This window comes from Panthera uncia, chromosome A2 (assembly GCF_023721935.1).
Source record: "Panthera uncia isolate 11264 chromosome A2, Puncia_PCG_1.0, whole genome shotgun sequence".
Lineage (NCBI taxonomy): Eukaryota > Metazoa > Chordata > Mammalia > Carnivora > Felidae > Panthera > Panthera uncia.
In genome coordinates this window covers 48,778,004-48,791,823 of record NC_064816.1, presented here as the reverse complement: position 1 = coordinate 48,791,823, position 13,820 = coordinate 48,778,004, and the positions used below count along the sequence as shown (strand labels likewise).

The 13,820-nt window shown below is 45.0% G+C and overlaps 1 protein-coding gene across 2 annotated transcripts in view; it reads left to right on the top strand.

Moving 5' to 3' along the window:
- SRGAP3 (SLIT-ROBO Rho GTPase activating protein 3) overlaps positions 1-13,820 on the top strand; it is a 257,503-nt gene that overhangs the window by 141,942 nt on the left and 101,741 nt on the right. For both annotated transcript variants that reach the window (XM_049640934.1, XM_049640935.1), the window contains exon 3: positions 514-676. In XM_049640934.1, the coding sequence (XP_049496891.1) occupies positions 514-676 (163 nt within the window). The remainder of the gene's footprint in view (positions 1-513; positions 677-13,820) is intronic.

Here is a 13,820-nt window from a genome sequence, read left to right as displayed (position 1 = left end):
ATGGGTTGACATCCTCCCGAATACAGAAGCTGAAATCCTAACAAGCCCCCAGCTCCACTCGTAGACAAAGACATGTGTTTCCAGGAGACCAAGACAGAGAAGCTGGCCCTGGAAGAGGACAAAGGGGCTGGGGGAGTCAGGGAAGGGTCCACTTTTGTTTTTCCACTGCATAGTTTTAGCACTAATAGGAACATTTCAAGCACAATTGGATGAGTATTTCTTAGCCCCACGGAAGGCAGCTTCTGCCCAGAAGGGAGTGATGCACGTAGCAAATTCCGCATGCAGTGGGAGAGGAGAATGGGATAGGACTTAGAACCCAAAGACCTGGGTTTGGCCCCAGCACTGCTCTGGGACCTTGGGGGGATCGCTTCACTAGCTGTAAATGTGTTCCAATGAAACTGAACTTGAAAGGGCCTCATGAAGTTCAAAAGAGCTATAGTGGATGACAATGCAGAACACTTGTGTGGGTGACAGTTCCAGTGAGGCCAACCTGAGCTGCCTTGGTTTCCACAGGAAGGACCAGTACCTCCTCTCACCTGTGAACTGTTGGTATCTGGTCCTGCATCAGACCAGGCGGGAGAGTCGAGATCATGCCACCCTCAACGACATCTTCATGAACAATGTCATCGTCCGCCTCTCACAGATCAGCGAGGATGTCATCAGACTCTTCAAAAAGGTGGGCAAGCAGGCCACTCCACCTGCTCGGATATCTCTGCCCCAGGCTGGCCATGGCAACACTGCCAGGGTGCCAGGGTGGGATATGGTTTGTGGAGATGGGACCAGGAGGGGAGGTGTGTTGAAGGGTGCAAGGGGCCGAGGGCTGGACATGGTGTCCCAGACTCTGAGTCTGAATCCTAGATATGGCTGGTGGCCTCAGCCACTTCCACAACCACCCCCACAAAAATTAAAATGTCTGCATGGTTGGCAAATACTACATGTTCATTGTAGGAAATTTGGGGAAATGGACATGAGCACACACACACACAAATTTAAAATCACTTGGAATGGTACCACTCTGCAGCAATCACTTTGGTGCCATAGGAATTTCCTTAAACATATAAACGCAAATACAGTTTTTGTAAGTTCTCATATCTATACATTTCCAGTATACATTTCCCAAATGACACGAGACTGCGTATATGACTTTACTGTCTTCTTATGTCACCTAACAAATTACATAACACTGTATGGCAAAATTTTCCCAAGTCAATAAGTATATTTCTGTACCACTTTTAAATGATGCCATAGAATTTCATAGATTACCCTCATTTATTTAACCAATCTTTTATTGTTGAACACTTAGCTTATTTCCATTATTTTACTCTTAGAAATAACACTGCTGTGAGTGTCTTTGTATATATACTTATGTCACGGTCACTGCTATTATCTTATGGTCGGTTTCTGCAACAGGAATTTTTGGGTCAAAAGTTTGCTCATTTTTAAGACTTGTAGCAAAGTGCTCAGTTGTTTTCAGAAAGGTTTTACCTGTATAAATGCCCAGAAGTCAGGTGTGCAGGGAACAGTCACTTGTATGCGCCCTGAGGCCTCTATATCCCAGGCCTCTCGCACAGTGCCTGGCAGACAGTAGATGATGTGTGTAATGTTTGTAGAACTGAACCCACCTTTGTGAACTTCAGTGTCCTCTCTGTAAAATGGGCTAGTCCTTTGGCTTCAGCGAGCCTTATCTTCTGTGTCCTATCAAATGGTTTTAGGGTCAACTACTTCCCAGTAGTACATGTGAAGGACAGGGAGGCGTTGACCAGGGTGTGGTCTCTGGGTCCAGAGGTTTTATATTTCTGGGGTCATAGGTTCACAATCCTGATTCCATCATTTATCAGCTGTGTGTCTTTGGGTGTTGTTACTTTAACTCTGTGCCTCAGTTTCTTCATTGTGAGGATAAAAAGACACACAGGGCCTTGGGGACGATTAAGAGAGTGTTAACTCTTTAAAAAAAAATAAAAAGGAAAAAACAAAAATGACTTTGGCACGGGTCATGATCTCATGGTTCATGAGTTCAAGCCCCGTGTTGGGCTTTGTGCTGAGAACGCTGAGCCTGCTTCGGATTCTCTGTCTCCCTCCCTGCCCCTTCCCCTCTCTCTCTCTTTCTCTCTCTCTCTCTCTCTCTCTCTCTCAAACATTAAAAATTTTTTTTAAAAAAGAGGGTGTTAGTCCGAAGAAAGACACGGACAGTAAGTGTTCAGGAAAGCTGGCTACCACTCTACCAACGTGAGTGTTATTACCAAAATTATTGAGCTCATCTTACTAGGCGCCAATTTTAGGGATTAGGTGACCTGGGATTGCTAGAAGCACAAGGAGGAGAACAAGTTGATTTGAAATGTAATAATCTCTCTGTGGTCTGTATTTGGATTGTCCACTTTGAGGACAACTTCTACAGCAAAATGGTAATCACAGGCTAATTCCCTCCCACCACACAATATGTGCCGGTCCCCTCCTGGGGCAGTGTTTATGAAACGTGGTCTAAGTTTAATATTTGTGTGAGCAAACATAATTAGGAAGGTAAATACAGTGCAATAAAAAAAAAAATCACAGTGCTTTGCAAAACCAAACAGCTGATTCCGATCACTCGGTCTGGCCAGAAGCCCCCGCCTGCTGCCAGTGTCACATCTTTTTCCTGGGTGGGAGTGATTCACAGAGAAAGGGTCATCAGGGCCGTTAGGAAATGAAGGGTCTTTTTCCTGACTGATCCCTGGGACAAGTGAGATAAATCTTTTCAGTTCTCATTTAGGCTGACAGCAGCCTCACTGGTGATGGAGGTTAACAGGGTAGAAAATAATGAAAAAATGTCGACAGCTGAGCTTCTGGCTGCCTTGTTACCAGGCCTGTGCCTGTGGAACAAAGGAAACGGCCTGGCCCCTGTGGGCCGGGAGAGAGCCGGAGAAGAGTCTGGCTGGCTGATTTAGCACAACCTGGTCCCTTTGTGTCACATCAGTTATAGATAATCTCAGCACGGAGGCTGCACTCCTTATGTACTAATAGATCCCGCAGACCTCTAGCACCAGTGAGGCCGTCTCTGGTCAGACTGGGGAGTGGGATCGTCATTTACTCCATCTTACTAATGAGGAGGTAAAGCCTGAAAAACTGCCAGAGAACCCAGACTTGTCCACTTTGGGCCCATTTTCATCACCGGCAGGAAGCAGTATGGCTGGGCTTTTGAAGTTTGTCTCAGAACTGCCCCTCACTGACTTGTGAACCCGGGCCAATCTCTGAGCCTCAGTTTTCTCATCTAGGAGATGGAGACGGTGACAGTGCCCACTCTAGGGGGCTGCTCTGAAGAGCAGAGGTAGGCCAAGTGCCCAACACAGGCCTGGCATCCAGCAGGTGCTCATTAAATGGTGGCTCTCTAGTGACCCTGAAGACTGGAGCCTCCTCCCTATTCCTGAGCTGGGTCCTAACACTCGAGGGGATGTTCCTTCCCCACCCACCAAGTCATGAGCTGCTCATGCATCTGCAGGAAGGGAGAAGCTTCTAGGCCAGCTGTCCTTCCTGGGTTTGGGTCTGGGGCAGCTGCTCTGCCTACCAGGTTCTCGCTGACTCAGGGTGTCTTTGACTTAATAACTTACCTTCTCATGATTCTCCATTTCCCCTTGCAGTGCAGTCTGTTCTTATGACTAGAAGCAGCACTACCCATTCCACAAGCCATCCTAGGATTCCTGCGGGCAAGTGGACATATGCACACAGGTGGCCCTTGCTTTAAGTATGAGATAAGGATCCAGTGTAGCCAAAGGAACTGGCTGAGACCTTAGAGGCCATCATGTTGGTCAGAGCTTTTATGGTTGTGAACAACAGAAACCCAACTCAACTGACTTGAAGGAGGAAAGGGACTTACCAGCTCTCCAGAGCAAGGCTGGCTTTAGGCATGGGGGCTTCAAGGGCACAGAAGAACTCCCATCTCTCTGCAGCTCTGCTCCAGTTTTCTCTGTTTCCTCAATTTTTTGGGGGGTGGGGTGAAGGACTCTTTCACAGGAAGTCTCTCTCCATGTGATAACCACATGCCCCCCCCTCCAGGCTTACATCCCCCCTGCATCAAGCCCCATGGAAAGTGAGAGCTCCTTTCTCCCAGAATTGAGTCTTACAGGCTCTGATTGCTCAACATGGGTCACACCAGCGCTCCTGAAGCTGCACCTGTGGCCAGTGGGAGGCAATGCTCTGACTGACCAGGCTCAGGAAACATCCCCACCCCTGAAGCCACGTACACACTCAACTCCACCTAACCCATGAACAGAGAATGGGTGGTTCCCCTGAAAAACTGGAGTCCTCTTATAAGAAGGGAGAAATAAAACAACAGATGCCCACTAGGCCTCTTTTCTAGTCCCTTTATCATTCTCTGCAGGAGCTGGCCCTCCCTCTGCTAGATGTCCCTAAGAAATGGTATTCATTACCTCTCAGGATAGCTCATTCCATTTGGGGACAACCACGATCAATAGAAAGTTCTCCCCAATGTTGAAATAAAATCTCAGTGTTTACACTCATGATCCTGGTCACGTCCTGAGGGCCACATAGACCAATCCACGTGGAGACTTGTCAGTTGCTCGAAGATAGAAGTCATGACCACCCAGCCAGATCTTTCCCACCTCTGAGTAAACACCCCAGGTCCCTTCAGTTCACCCTGTGATTTGGCTTCATGCTTTCCCCACCCCCCCCCCCCAAGTCATGCCCCAGGCTTCTCTGACCTGCACAAGTTAACATTCAGATCTATTCAGAATACTCCAGGAAGGTTTGAAGGGCTAAGAGTAGAACAGAGCTGTCTAGACACATTCTTTCTAGTAATGCAACTTATGCAGGCTTTTGCCTTTTTGACCTCAGTCTCTTCACATGGTTGGCTCCCTCTGAGCTCCCTGCTTGAATCCCTGGTATTTTTATGCCAGCTGTTTTTTTAAAATCTATCTTTTGAATTCTGTACTTGCGTTTCTTTATATTTGGTCTTTTCAAACTTCATCTTATTAGATTCTGCTCAGGGCATCTGCGTGGCTCAGTTGGTTGAGCATCTGACTCTTGATTTTGGCTCAGGTTATGATTCCAGGGTCATGGGATTGAGCCCCATGTCGGGCTTTGTGCTGAACATGGAGCCTGCTTGGGATTCTCTCTCTCTCTCTCTCTCTCTCTCTCTGCCCCTCCCTGCCCCGCTCTCTCTCTAAAATAAATACAAAGTTAGATTCTGGTCTAATGGGATAACTGTTTTATTTAAGTGATTTTTCAAGCAGCAATAGGGTAACTCTTCTGAGAGGTCCTTATTCCTCCTCTGTGGGGAAAGACTTTTATAACTTCTCTATGTCTCCCTCTGTGTTCCCTTCTTTGGTGTGTCAATTCTTTAACCTCATATTTGATTCTTCTTTACCTTCTTAGTGGAGAGGTGGAAAGTGGGTCAGACGCTTGAGGATGAGTTCACAGTGGGTGACCCTTGAGTTGGGTATTGAAGGATGAATAGGAGTCTGCCAAATGGAGAAAGGACGTTGGAAGTTCAGTGTTTGGAGAAAGTCAAGAGCACAATGGGTATATCACAGTGGAGGTCCAAGGTAACTCAAAAGGGAGGCTGCAAAATGGCAGTCTTCAGATGAATTTGGTTCTCAAGGATAATCTGCATGGCCCTCACTATGTTAAGAAAAATAAAACCAATATTTGAAAATTGTAGGGGTTCACATAAAAACTAGGACTTTGCATTTTGAAGAAGTCCTGTCAATATCAGATCCCCATAGGTAATTCTTGGTTAAGTTGGCTGGGACTGAGTAGCTGGTAGCCCCTATAGGCAGGGCACACTCTCCCCACTGCCCCAGGGTCCTTGCTGTCGTCTAGTGTAGCATACCTGCTTGGCTCCTTTATTTTGCCTCCCTGGCCCCTTCATGCATTTGAGTTTGTGGCCTCAATTTTAAACATTATCTACCAGTGATTCACAAATTCTAGCATCAGAAACACCTAGAGGTCTTGTTAAGCAGATTGCTAGGCCCCACTGCCACAATGTCTGATTTAGTAAGGGGGAGAGAGGCCTGAGAATCTGCATTTCTAACAAGTTCCTTGGCGATGCTGATGCTGCTGGTCTGGGGACTACACAGGGAGAATAACTGACCTCCTTGTTTCACAGGTGAGGAAACTGCGGCCTGCCTCTGGTAAGCACAGCATCTGGCCCCAAATGCAGGTTTTTCCACTCCAGGTCCTGTACTGAATCTACTAACCCCTGTGGAGCACCAGTGGTGGGGGGGGGGGGGGGGGAGAGTCCATCTGCATCCTGCCTGCTCTCCCTTCCTGCCCCTACCGTGTCTGAGACTGGGCATTGAAGCCCATTCATTCCATTTTCAGTCTCAGCCTCCTTAACAATAGCCATCCATTATTCTATGCTCCGATGCCTGCAGAATTTAATTACTTGCCTGGCCGTGAAGTGAATTTGATTGTTGGGAGCTGCGGTGTTCTGGAGGAAGCACTAATGAGGAAAGACTCTCAGCAGAGAAGAGAAGGCATCTGGGGGGCTTGTGTTTGAAAGCAGCCATTCACTGTGTGGCAATAGGTCTTGGTCTTCAGTGAGCTTTTTCGTTCCCGCCTCGAAGATGTCCGTCGCATTTCATAAATAAATCAGGGCTTTTGTGTCCAATAATTGCCTTGCTTTGTAACCAAGATCAAAAGCACCAATGGCCTTGGATTCAAAGCCAAGTTTATTTTTTATTTCGTGGTTGCAGGAGAGAGTGAGGGTTTGCATGCTGGAGGGTCCAGCTAGGAGGCCTACATGGAGACAGAGCAAGTGGGCAAAGTGCCAAGGGAACGAGAAACCCTCAGCCAATCTCCACCGGCTCCCACGGAGATGAAGTCGTGAACACTCACTCTGCTAGTACAGCCTGCTGAGCTGGTCACCATCAGGCATTCAACCCCCTCAATAAACATTTATTAGTGCTATCATGACAGTAGGCAAACAATAATCATAGAAAGCAAACAGTGAGTGCTTACTGTGTGCTGGGCTCTGGGCTAAGAACTCCAAAGATACTTAATTCTTAAATCCTAAGAGCAAGATACTGTCATCATCCCATTTTACAGATGAGGGAACTGATGCTGATGAAGGTGAGCTGGAATTGGAGTCCAGATGTGTGTGACTGGAGCCCATGTTTGGTGTTAGACAGGTGGTGAAGAAGATAGATGAGTCAGACACAGTGCCCTCTTTCAGGGAGATCACACTGTAGAATGGAAGCAAAGACAGGTGTGTGGCTGTGATTCAAATGTAGTAGAGAGGGATGTTGGTTCAGAGGGAGGAGGACTTCTAATCTGGGCTGGGGGTTGGGGCTCAGGGAAGGTTTTATGTTGGGGATGCAGCATTTGAAGTGAGTCCTGAAAGATTAGGATTTATCCCAGTTTGGGTTCCCCAGGAAGATGATTGAGAGTGATTACAACGCAGGGGTATATTAGCAAATGTTCTTGGGGTTTCCACCTGCAGAAGGAAAGGAGGGAAAGCAGGAGTCAGTGAATGGAGAAGTTGGGCTGTGGTGCAGTCACAGCTAAAGCCTCAATTGACTCCTTGGGGGAGCTTGGAAGCTGGGCTGGCCCTTCTGAGTTCTCCTGAGTAGGGGCAAGGAGGATGGACCTTTACCTTTTTGGTGCTCCCAGAAGGGGGCATGGTCTTAGGCAGACCTAGGTCTTGGCTAACTGCTCTTTAGCCAAGGTAGTTCCTGTCTGCCAGCAGCCCTCCACACAGCTGGGGGATTAAAAGGGACTGAAAGTGACCTGGGTGGCACATCACTGTGTCCATACAGATATGCAGAGATTTGAGAAAAGTCAGACATGGGATTCCAGACCAAAGCAAAGGCTGGTGGACAGAAATGTCTGGGTCCTGTATCACGAGCTGATAGGTCAATGTTGCAGTCCAGTGCAGTGGTTAGGGCTGTGAGCGGATTCCCTGGCTCAGTCCCTATTTTGCCACTTTCTGACCATGTGAGTTCATTTTCAAGATGAAGCTAATAATAACCTCCTTCATGGGGTTGTTGTAAGGATTAAAGAAAGATTATATAAAACCACTACCTGGTACACAGTAAGTAATCAATAAATATTAGCTTTATTAGGATGGTTATTGGGGCTTTGAGAAAGAACACAGTGAGACTTAATTTTGGAGATGGGATGAAGGAATATTTTATTCAGGGCATACAGATTAAACAAAGTGTCAGAAACAAGAAAAAATATGCTCAGAAAGCCACTCACCGATTAGTTCTAAATCATGGTGGCCTTGTCTCTTCTTTTATAACCTCTTATTTCTTTTTCTTGCCTTATTATATTGGCTAGGACCTTCATCTCGTAGAGTATGGAGGGATATGGGAGAGAAGTGGTATTCTTGACTTTTAAAAGGCATGTTTCTAAATTTTCACCATTTAAGACAAAAACTCTTAGCAAACAGGAATAAGCAGAAAACTTCTTTAGCCTGATAAAGGGCATTTACCAAAAGCCAACAGCAAATATCATACTTCCTGCTGAAGAGAATTCAGCAAGATGGCTGGTTGCAGAAATTAATCATATTCCTGTGTGTCAGCCAGGTCCATTAAAAAATAAGAATGATTGAAGATTAATGCCATTAATGCTACAAATTAGCTGCATCCTAAAAGTTTCAATAAGTGATGCTTTCATTGTCATTCAGAGATTAATATTTCATAATTTCCATAGCAATTTCTTCTTTGACCCATGAATTATTCAGAATTGTGTTTAGTTTCAAAGGTTTTTTTTTTTTTAAAGCTTTATGCTTGCTTTTAACTTATAACTTTATCACAGTTGATAAGAAAATAAGGTCTGTGGGTTATATTTTTAAATTTTTGTTGAAGCATTGGCCTTATCAGGTATCGAGAGCTCCTCTAAAGTGATAGTAAAACAGGCAGTTCTAGAGCAGTGCTAGGTAAGCTGACTAATGGGACAGAACAGGACTTTTTGCAAATGAGAGCACAGTACATGACAGTGTTGCATTACAGATTGGTCGGTAGATTCCACTGGTTGTCATTTTGGGGGCTATTTTTGGGAAATGATTTTACACATACACACACACATATTTTTTTATATGGAAAAATGAGACCTCTACCTTCATTCACAACAATATATTCTAGGTAGATTAAAACACTAGAGGTAAAAAGCAATACTTTAAAACTATAGAAGAAAATGTAGGAGGTTATATTTAAAACCCTGGGGATAGGAAAAGAAACATAAAAAAGAATGTTTCTTTTGCCTAAAGGAAACATAAGAAAAGCACAAACTCTAAAGAAAAATATTGACAAATTCCATTATGTTCGAATAAAAAAAAATCTTCCTGCAACAACAAATAAGGAAAGAGAAAACCAAATGAGACACAATTTGACTCCCATTTAGACTGGTAGGACAGTCCTAAGTGCTGACAAGAATGTGGGGCAACAGGGAGCTCCATGACCTGTAAATTGGTCCAGCCCCTTTAGGGAACAACTGGGCTTAATGTAGCAACAGTGAAGGAAGAGGTATACACCCTGTGACCCAGCAATTCCACGTCTGAGTATAATCTAAAAATATTCTAGTATATCACACACACACACACAAACCTTGTACAAGGGTGTTTGCTGCAATAGTGTTTATAGTAAAGAAAAAAAAATCACTTCAATGTCCATCATGAAGGGAATGGCTAAATAAACTATCTATAGTCATTCAATGGAATAGCATACAGTCCTTAAGATGATGGAACTAGATGTGTATGTAACAATGTAGATAAAACTGGAAAATGCAACATTGGATGAAAAAAGCAAGCTAAGCTGTGATATTTTTAAACAATTTAAAACAAATTAATAGTTCATATTGTTTGTTTTTGAGTTTTTATTTATTTATTTAGAGAGAGCGCGCGCGTGTGCGCATGAGTTGGGGAGGGGTGGAGAGAAAGGGAGAGAGAGAATCCCGAGCAGGTTCCACACTCTCAGCACAGAGTCTGATGTGGGGCTCAAACCCATGAACCATGAGATCATGAACCGAGCTGAAGTCAGATGCTTCACCGACTGAGCCACCCAGGCGCCCCTAGTTCATATTGTTTATAGTATTAGAAACCTGTGTGACCTAAAGGTATGCAAAGGTGGGCTGTGGAAGGCACACTAGCTGCAGAGTAGCAGTTGAGGAAGGAGGGAGGAAGAAAGGGGACAAAGGGCACTTCAGTGGTATCTGGAACATTTTGCTTTCTAAGAGTAGTTTTGGAGCAAAAACAGAAAAATCTAATTTGGGTGGCATGTTCATGAGTGTTTGCTATTGTTTTCTCTACCCTTCTGTATGTTTGAAATATTGGAGAACTGAAATAAAGGTGGGGGGAGAAAGGCCAGTTGGAGACAGATTGAAGAAGCCCTTGGATGTCAGAATAAGTTGGGCTTTATTTTCTAGACATTGGAGAATCACTGACAGTTCTTGAATGGAGATGACGTAACCAGAGCCAACTTTAAGGATGATTGATTTGATATATTTGATGGCTTTGAAAGAGAGATGCTGGACTCAGGGAGAGCAGTTACATGTTATTACACATACACACTAATATGCAGATTAGTGGTGAAGGGATGGTAGGAGCCTGGGTCAGGGAGGGTGCTATGGGAATAGAAAGGAAGGAAAGGATGGATGGATGAGTAGACGGGTGGGTAGGTTCACGAGTACGTGGGTGGGTGGATGGGTGGACATATAGACGGGTGGATGGGAAAATGGGTAGAAAGGTGCTGGGTAGCTGGCTACAGACATTTAAAAAATTTTTTTGATGTTTATTTATTTTTGAGGGGGGTGGTGCAGAGAGAAAGGGGGACGCAGAATCTGAAGCAGGCTCCAGGCTCTGAGCTGTCAGCAAAGAACCCAACGCGGGGCTCGAACCCATTAGCTGCGAGATCATGACCTGAGCCGAAGTCGGTCGCTTAACCGACTGAGCCACCCGGGTGCCCTGGCTACAGACATTTTTGAAACGCCAAAGCAGTCTGTATTACATCCTGTTCACAACAATGCAGATGAAAAAAAAGATCAGATGATAAAATGACAAGGAGGTTAAAGTGATGTCTCGGATCAGTGATGCAGCAGTAATACGTGATTAATAATATTTTGAATCTAACAAATAAGCCTGACAACATTTGTATTCACCTCGAAGATCATCTAGAGAGAGGAAAAAAAAACAGCTCAAAACTCAGTGGCTTCAGGTTTTCATAGATACTGGTTTTTCAGAAAGATAGCTTTGTCATGCTCCCCTTCCCTCACTACAAATTTTTCTCTCCTTATCTGTAAGAGATTCATGGCAAAAAAAAAGAAACAAAAAATGTAGGTCGGCATCAGGGATGTAATCCAGAAAGACTACTGAATATGTTCTGTTTCGAGAGAGACTCAGGTCAGCATTCCACCCCATCTCCTTCTGCCTTGACCTGGAGGCCAGGGGGAGGGCAGGGACTTGGCCACAGATAACGGGAGATTCTGCGGAGTGGCCCTAGGCACTGTGTGTTATCTGATATTTACGATGATCTAAAGCAGAGCCTTGTAAATGTCACTATGCTCTTCATACTAAAGGCAGAGGAGTATCCATGTTTTATAATTATTTGGGAATGCTTGGGGAAAAAAATTCTTAAGGCACATAGAGTGCTAATTCTCCCAGTGGGGGCAGTAGAGTGGAATGTTTGAGAGCATCCCATCTGCCAGCTCTATGGTCTTGGGCATATTACTCACCCTCCCTGAGCTCCTATGTCCCAATCTTTAAAGTAAGGTTAATGATAGTGCCTCCCATAAAGAAAGGGCTGATATTAGGCTTAAGTGAGTGATTATCTGTAAAGCAGGCATCACTGGGCCTGGCACATGCTGAGAGATTCATGAACAATAGCTAGTATAGTTCACTAACAGTGTTGTTGTCATTATCTATACTGACAAGTAGTATTAGTAGTAATAGTACTGGGCATTATAATTAACAATGATAGCAAGTGTTATTAATAATAATACTTAGTGTTACTAGTAGAGATCTAGAAACTCCTAGCCTGTCAGAGCACTTGTTTGTAGTCATTCCAAGGTATGCTTGGACTTCCTTAGACCTGTTTTGTTAAGCATTTCTGAAAACAGAGGCCTTCAGTGCAAACAGCATGCCAGAGGGATGCTGGAGAGTAATTACAGGGGGAGGAGGGTGACATTGCTGAGCTCCTGGGCATGCATCGGTGGGGCCCACTGCTGCCAAGAACCTCTGATGAGCAGTCCCAGGGCCTTCCTGCTTCCTGCAATCTGGTATCCCGGCTCCGGCAACAGGGGGAAGAGTTCAGGGCTCAAGTGTGCATTCCAGCTTCTTACACAAACATGCAGATGACAACATTTGGAGCTGCAGCAACAGGAGACATAGACTAGTTTGGGAAGGGGAGGAAAAGCAGGGAGGTGTCCAGGAACAGGAACAGGAAGATGATAGGGGAGAGGGGAAGAGTAACAAGGGTCCGGATGGAAGGTGGGGGAGAGACTAGGCTATGGCTGTTGTTTGGGGACAAGGGGTTGTGACATGGCAGAATGCCCACAGCCCACTTACTGGCAAGTGAGGACACAGCTAAGAGAAACAGCCAACTAGCTGTCTAAACTGCTGTTTCCAGGGATAAGCTGACCTTCCAGGACAAACTGAAGAAGCCCCATTCCTCTGAGACACGCCTTTTAAGCCTTTGCTTGGGAAATAAATGCACAATTGCTCTGGGAGATGGCCAGTGGTACATATATCATGTATTTAAATAGGGAACATCTGTGGGTCTCAAGTTTTGTTATTGCTTAGAAAACAAGCAGGAGCGTGGAAACAATGTGGGATTTACAGCTAAAAGAGCCAAAACTTTTGTTTTATTTAATTTGTTTCCTATTGTTTGCTTGGAACCCCAGAACTAGGAAAGCCATGAACTGTCCCCAAAGGTAACCCAACATGAGAACATCTAGTCGAGCAGAGGGAGACGAGCCTTTGCTGCTGTAGCACCTGGCAAGGTGCTACAAGAGAGGCCCTAGAGGATAGCTGAGAGTTGAGGCGGCCTCCACTTTTCTCGAGGATTGTTTCTAATGGTCTCCTTCAGAGAAGTGGAGGGAGACTTGTCATTAAAACCCAACATTTTAGGATGATCTTATTTTTCTAGGCACGAAGGGTGACATTAGCACTGGAAATGACCCACCTGTTAGTTTGCCCTTTAAAAACAGAACCTTTCAAATACAGCTCATGAAGGCCCGGGACCTATGGTAATAATTTTTGAGGGCTTCCCCCTAAAAGTTCAATTATCCCTGCACTGAAAACTAAATCAGGGGCGCCTGGGTGGCTCAGATGGTTAAGTGCCAACTCTTGATTTCGGCTCAGGGTATGATCTCACAGTTTGTGATTTCGAGTCCCACATTAGGTTCTGTGCTGACAGCATGGAACATGCTTGGGATTCTGTCTCCCTTTCTCTCTGCCCCTCCCTCGTTTGCTCTCTCTCTCTCTCTCAAAAAAAAAAAAAAACTTTAAAAGAAAACTAAATCAATCACCCATGGCAAGATTTTCAGAGCAAAGAAAATTGATTTCACTCAGGAATTGTTGTGTCAAAAAAAATTTTGCCAGCTGGTCCCATGTTGACATGAATGCATGGGTTTTTTGGAGGGGGGGGGGGAGATTCAAAGATGGCCACTTTTTACTGCTTTCTGGTTTCCTATTGCTTCTGTGTATTAGTTAGCTCATAGACAGGCAATTATAGAGCTCCTTCTATATGCAAGTCTTTGTGATCAGAACTACAGGAAGTCCCAGCCTTTAAGGAGCTTATGCTTTGATTGGTTGGAAATTGTTCCTTTTGTAGGGACTGTTTGAAAGCTTGTGCCTGGTGGAGGGTTTCAGAAGACTGTCTTGCTCTGTGGTC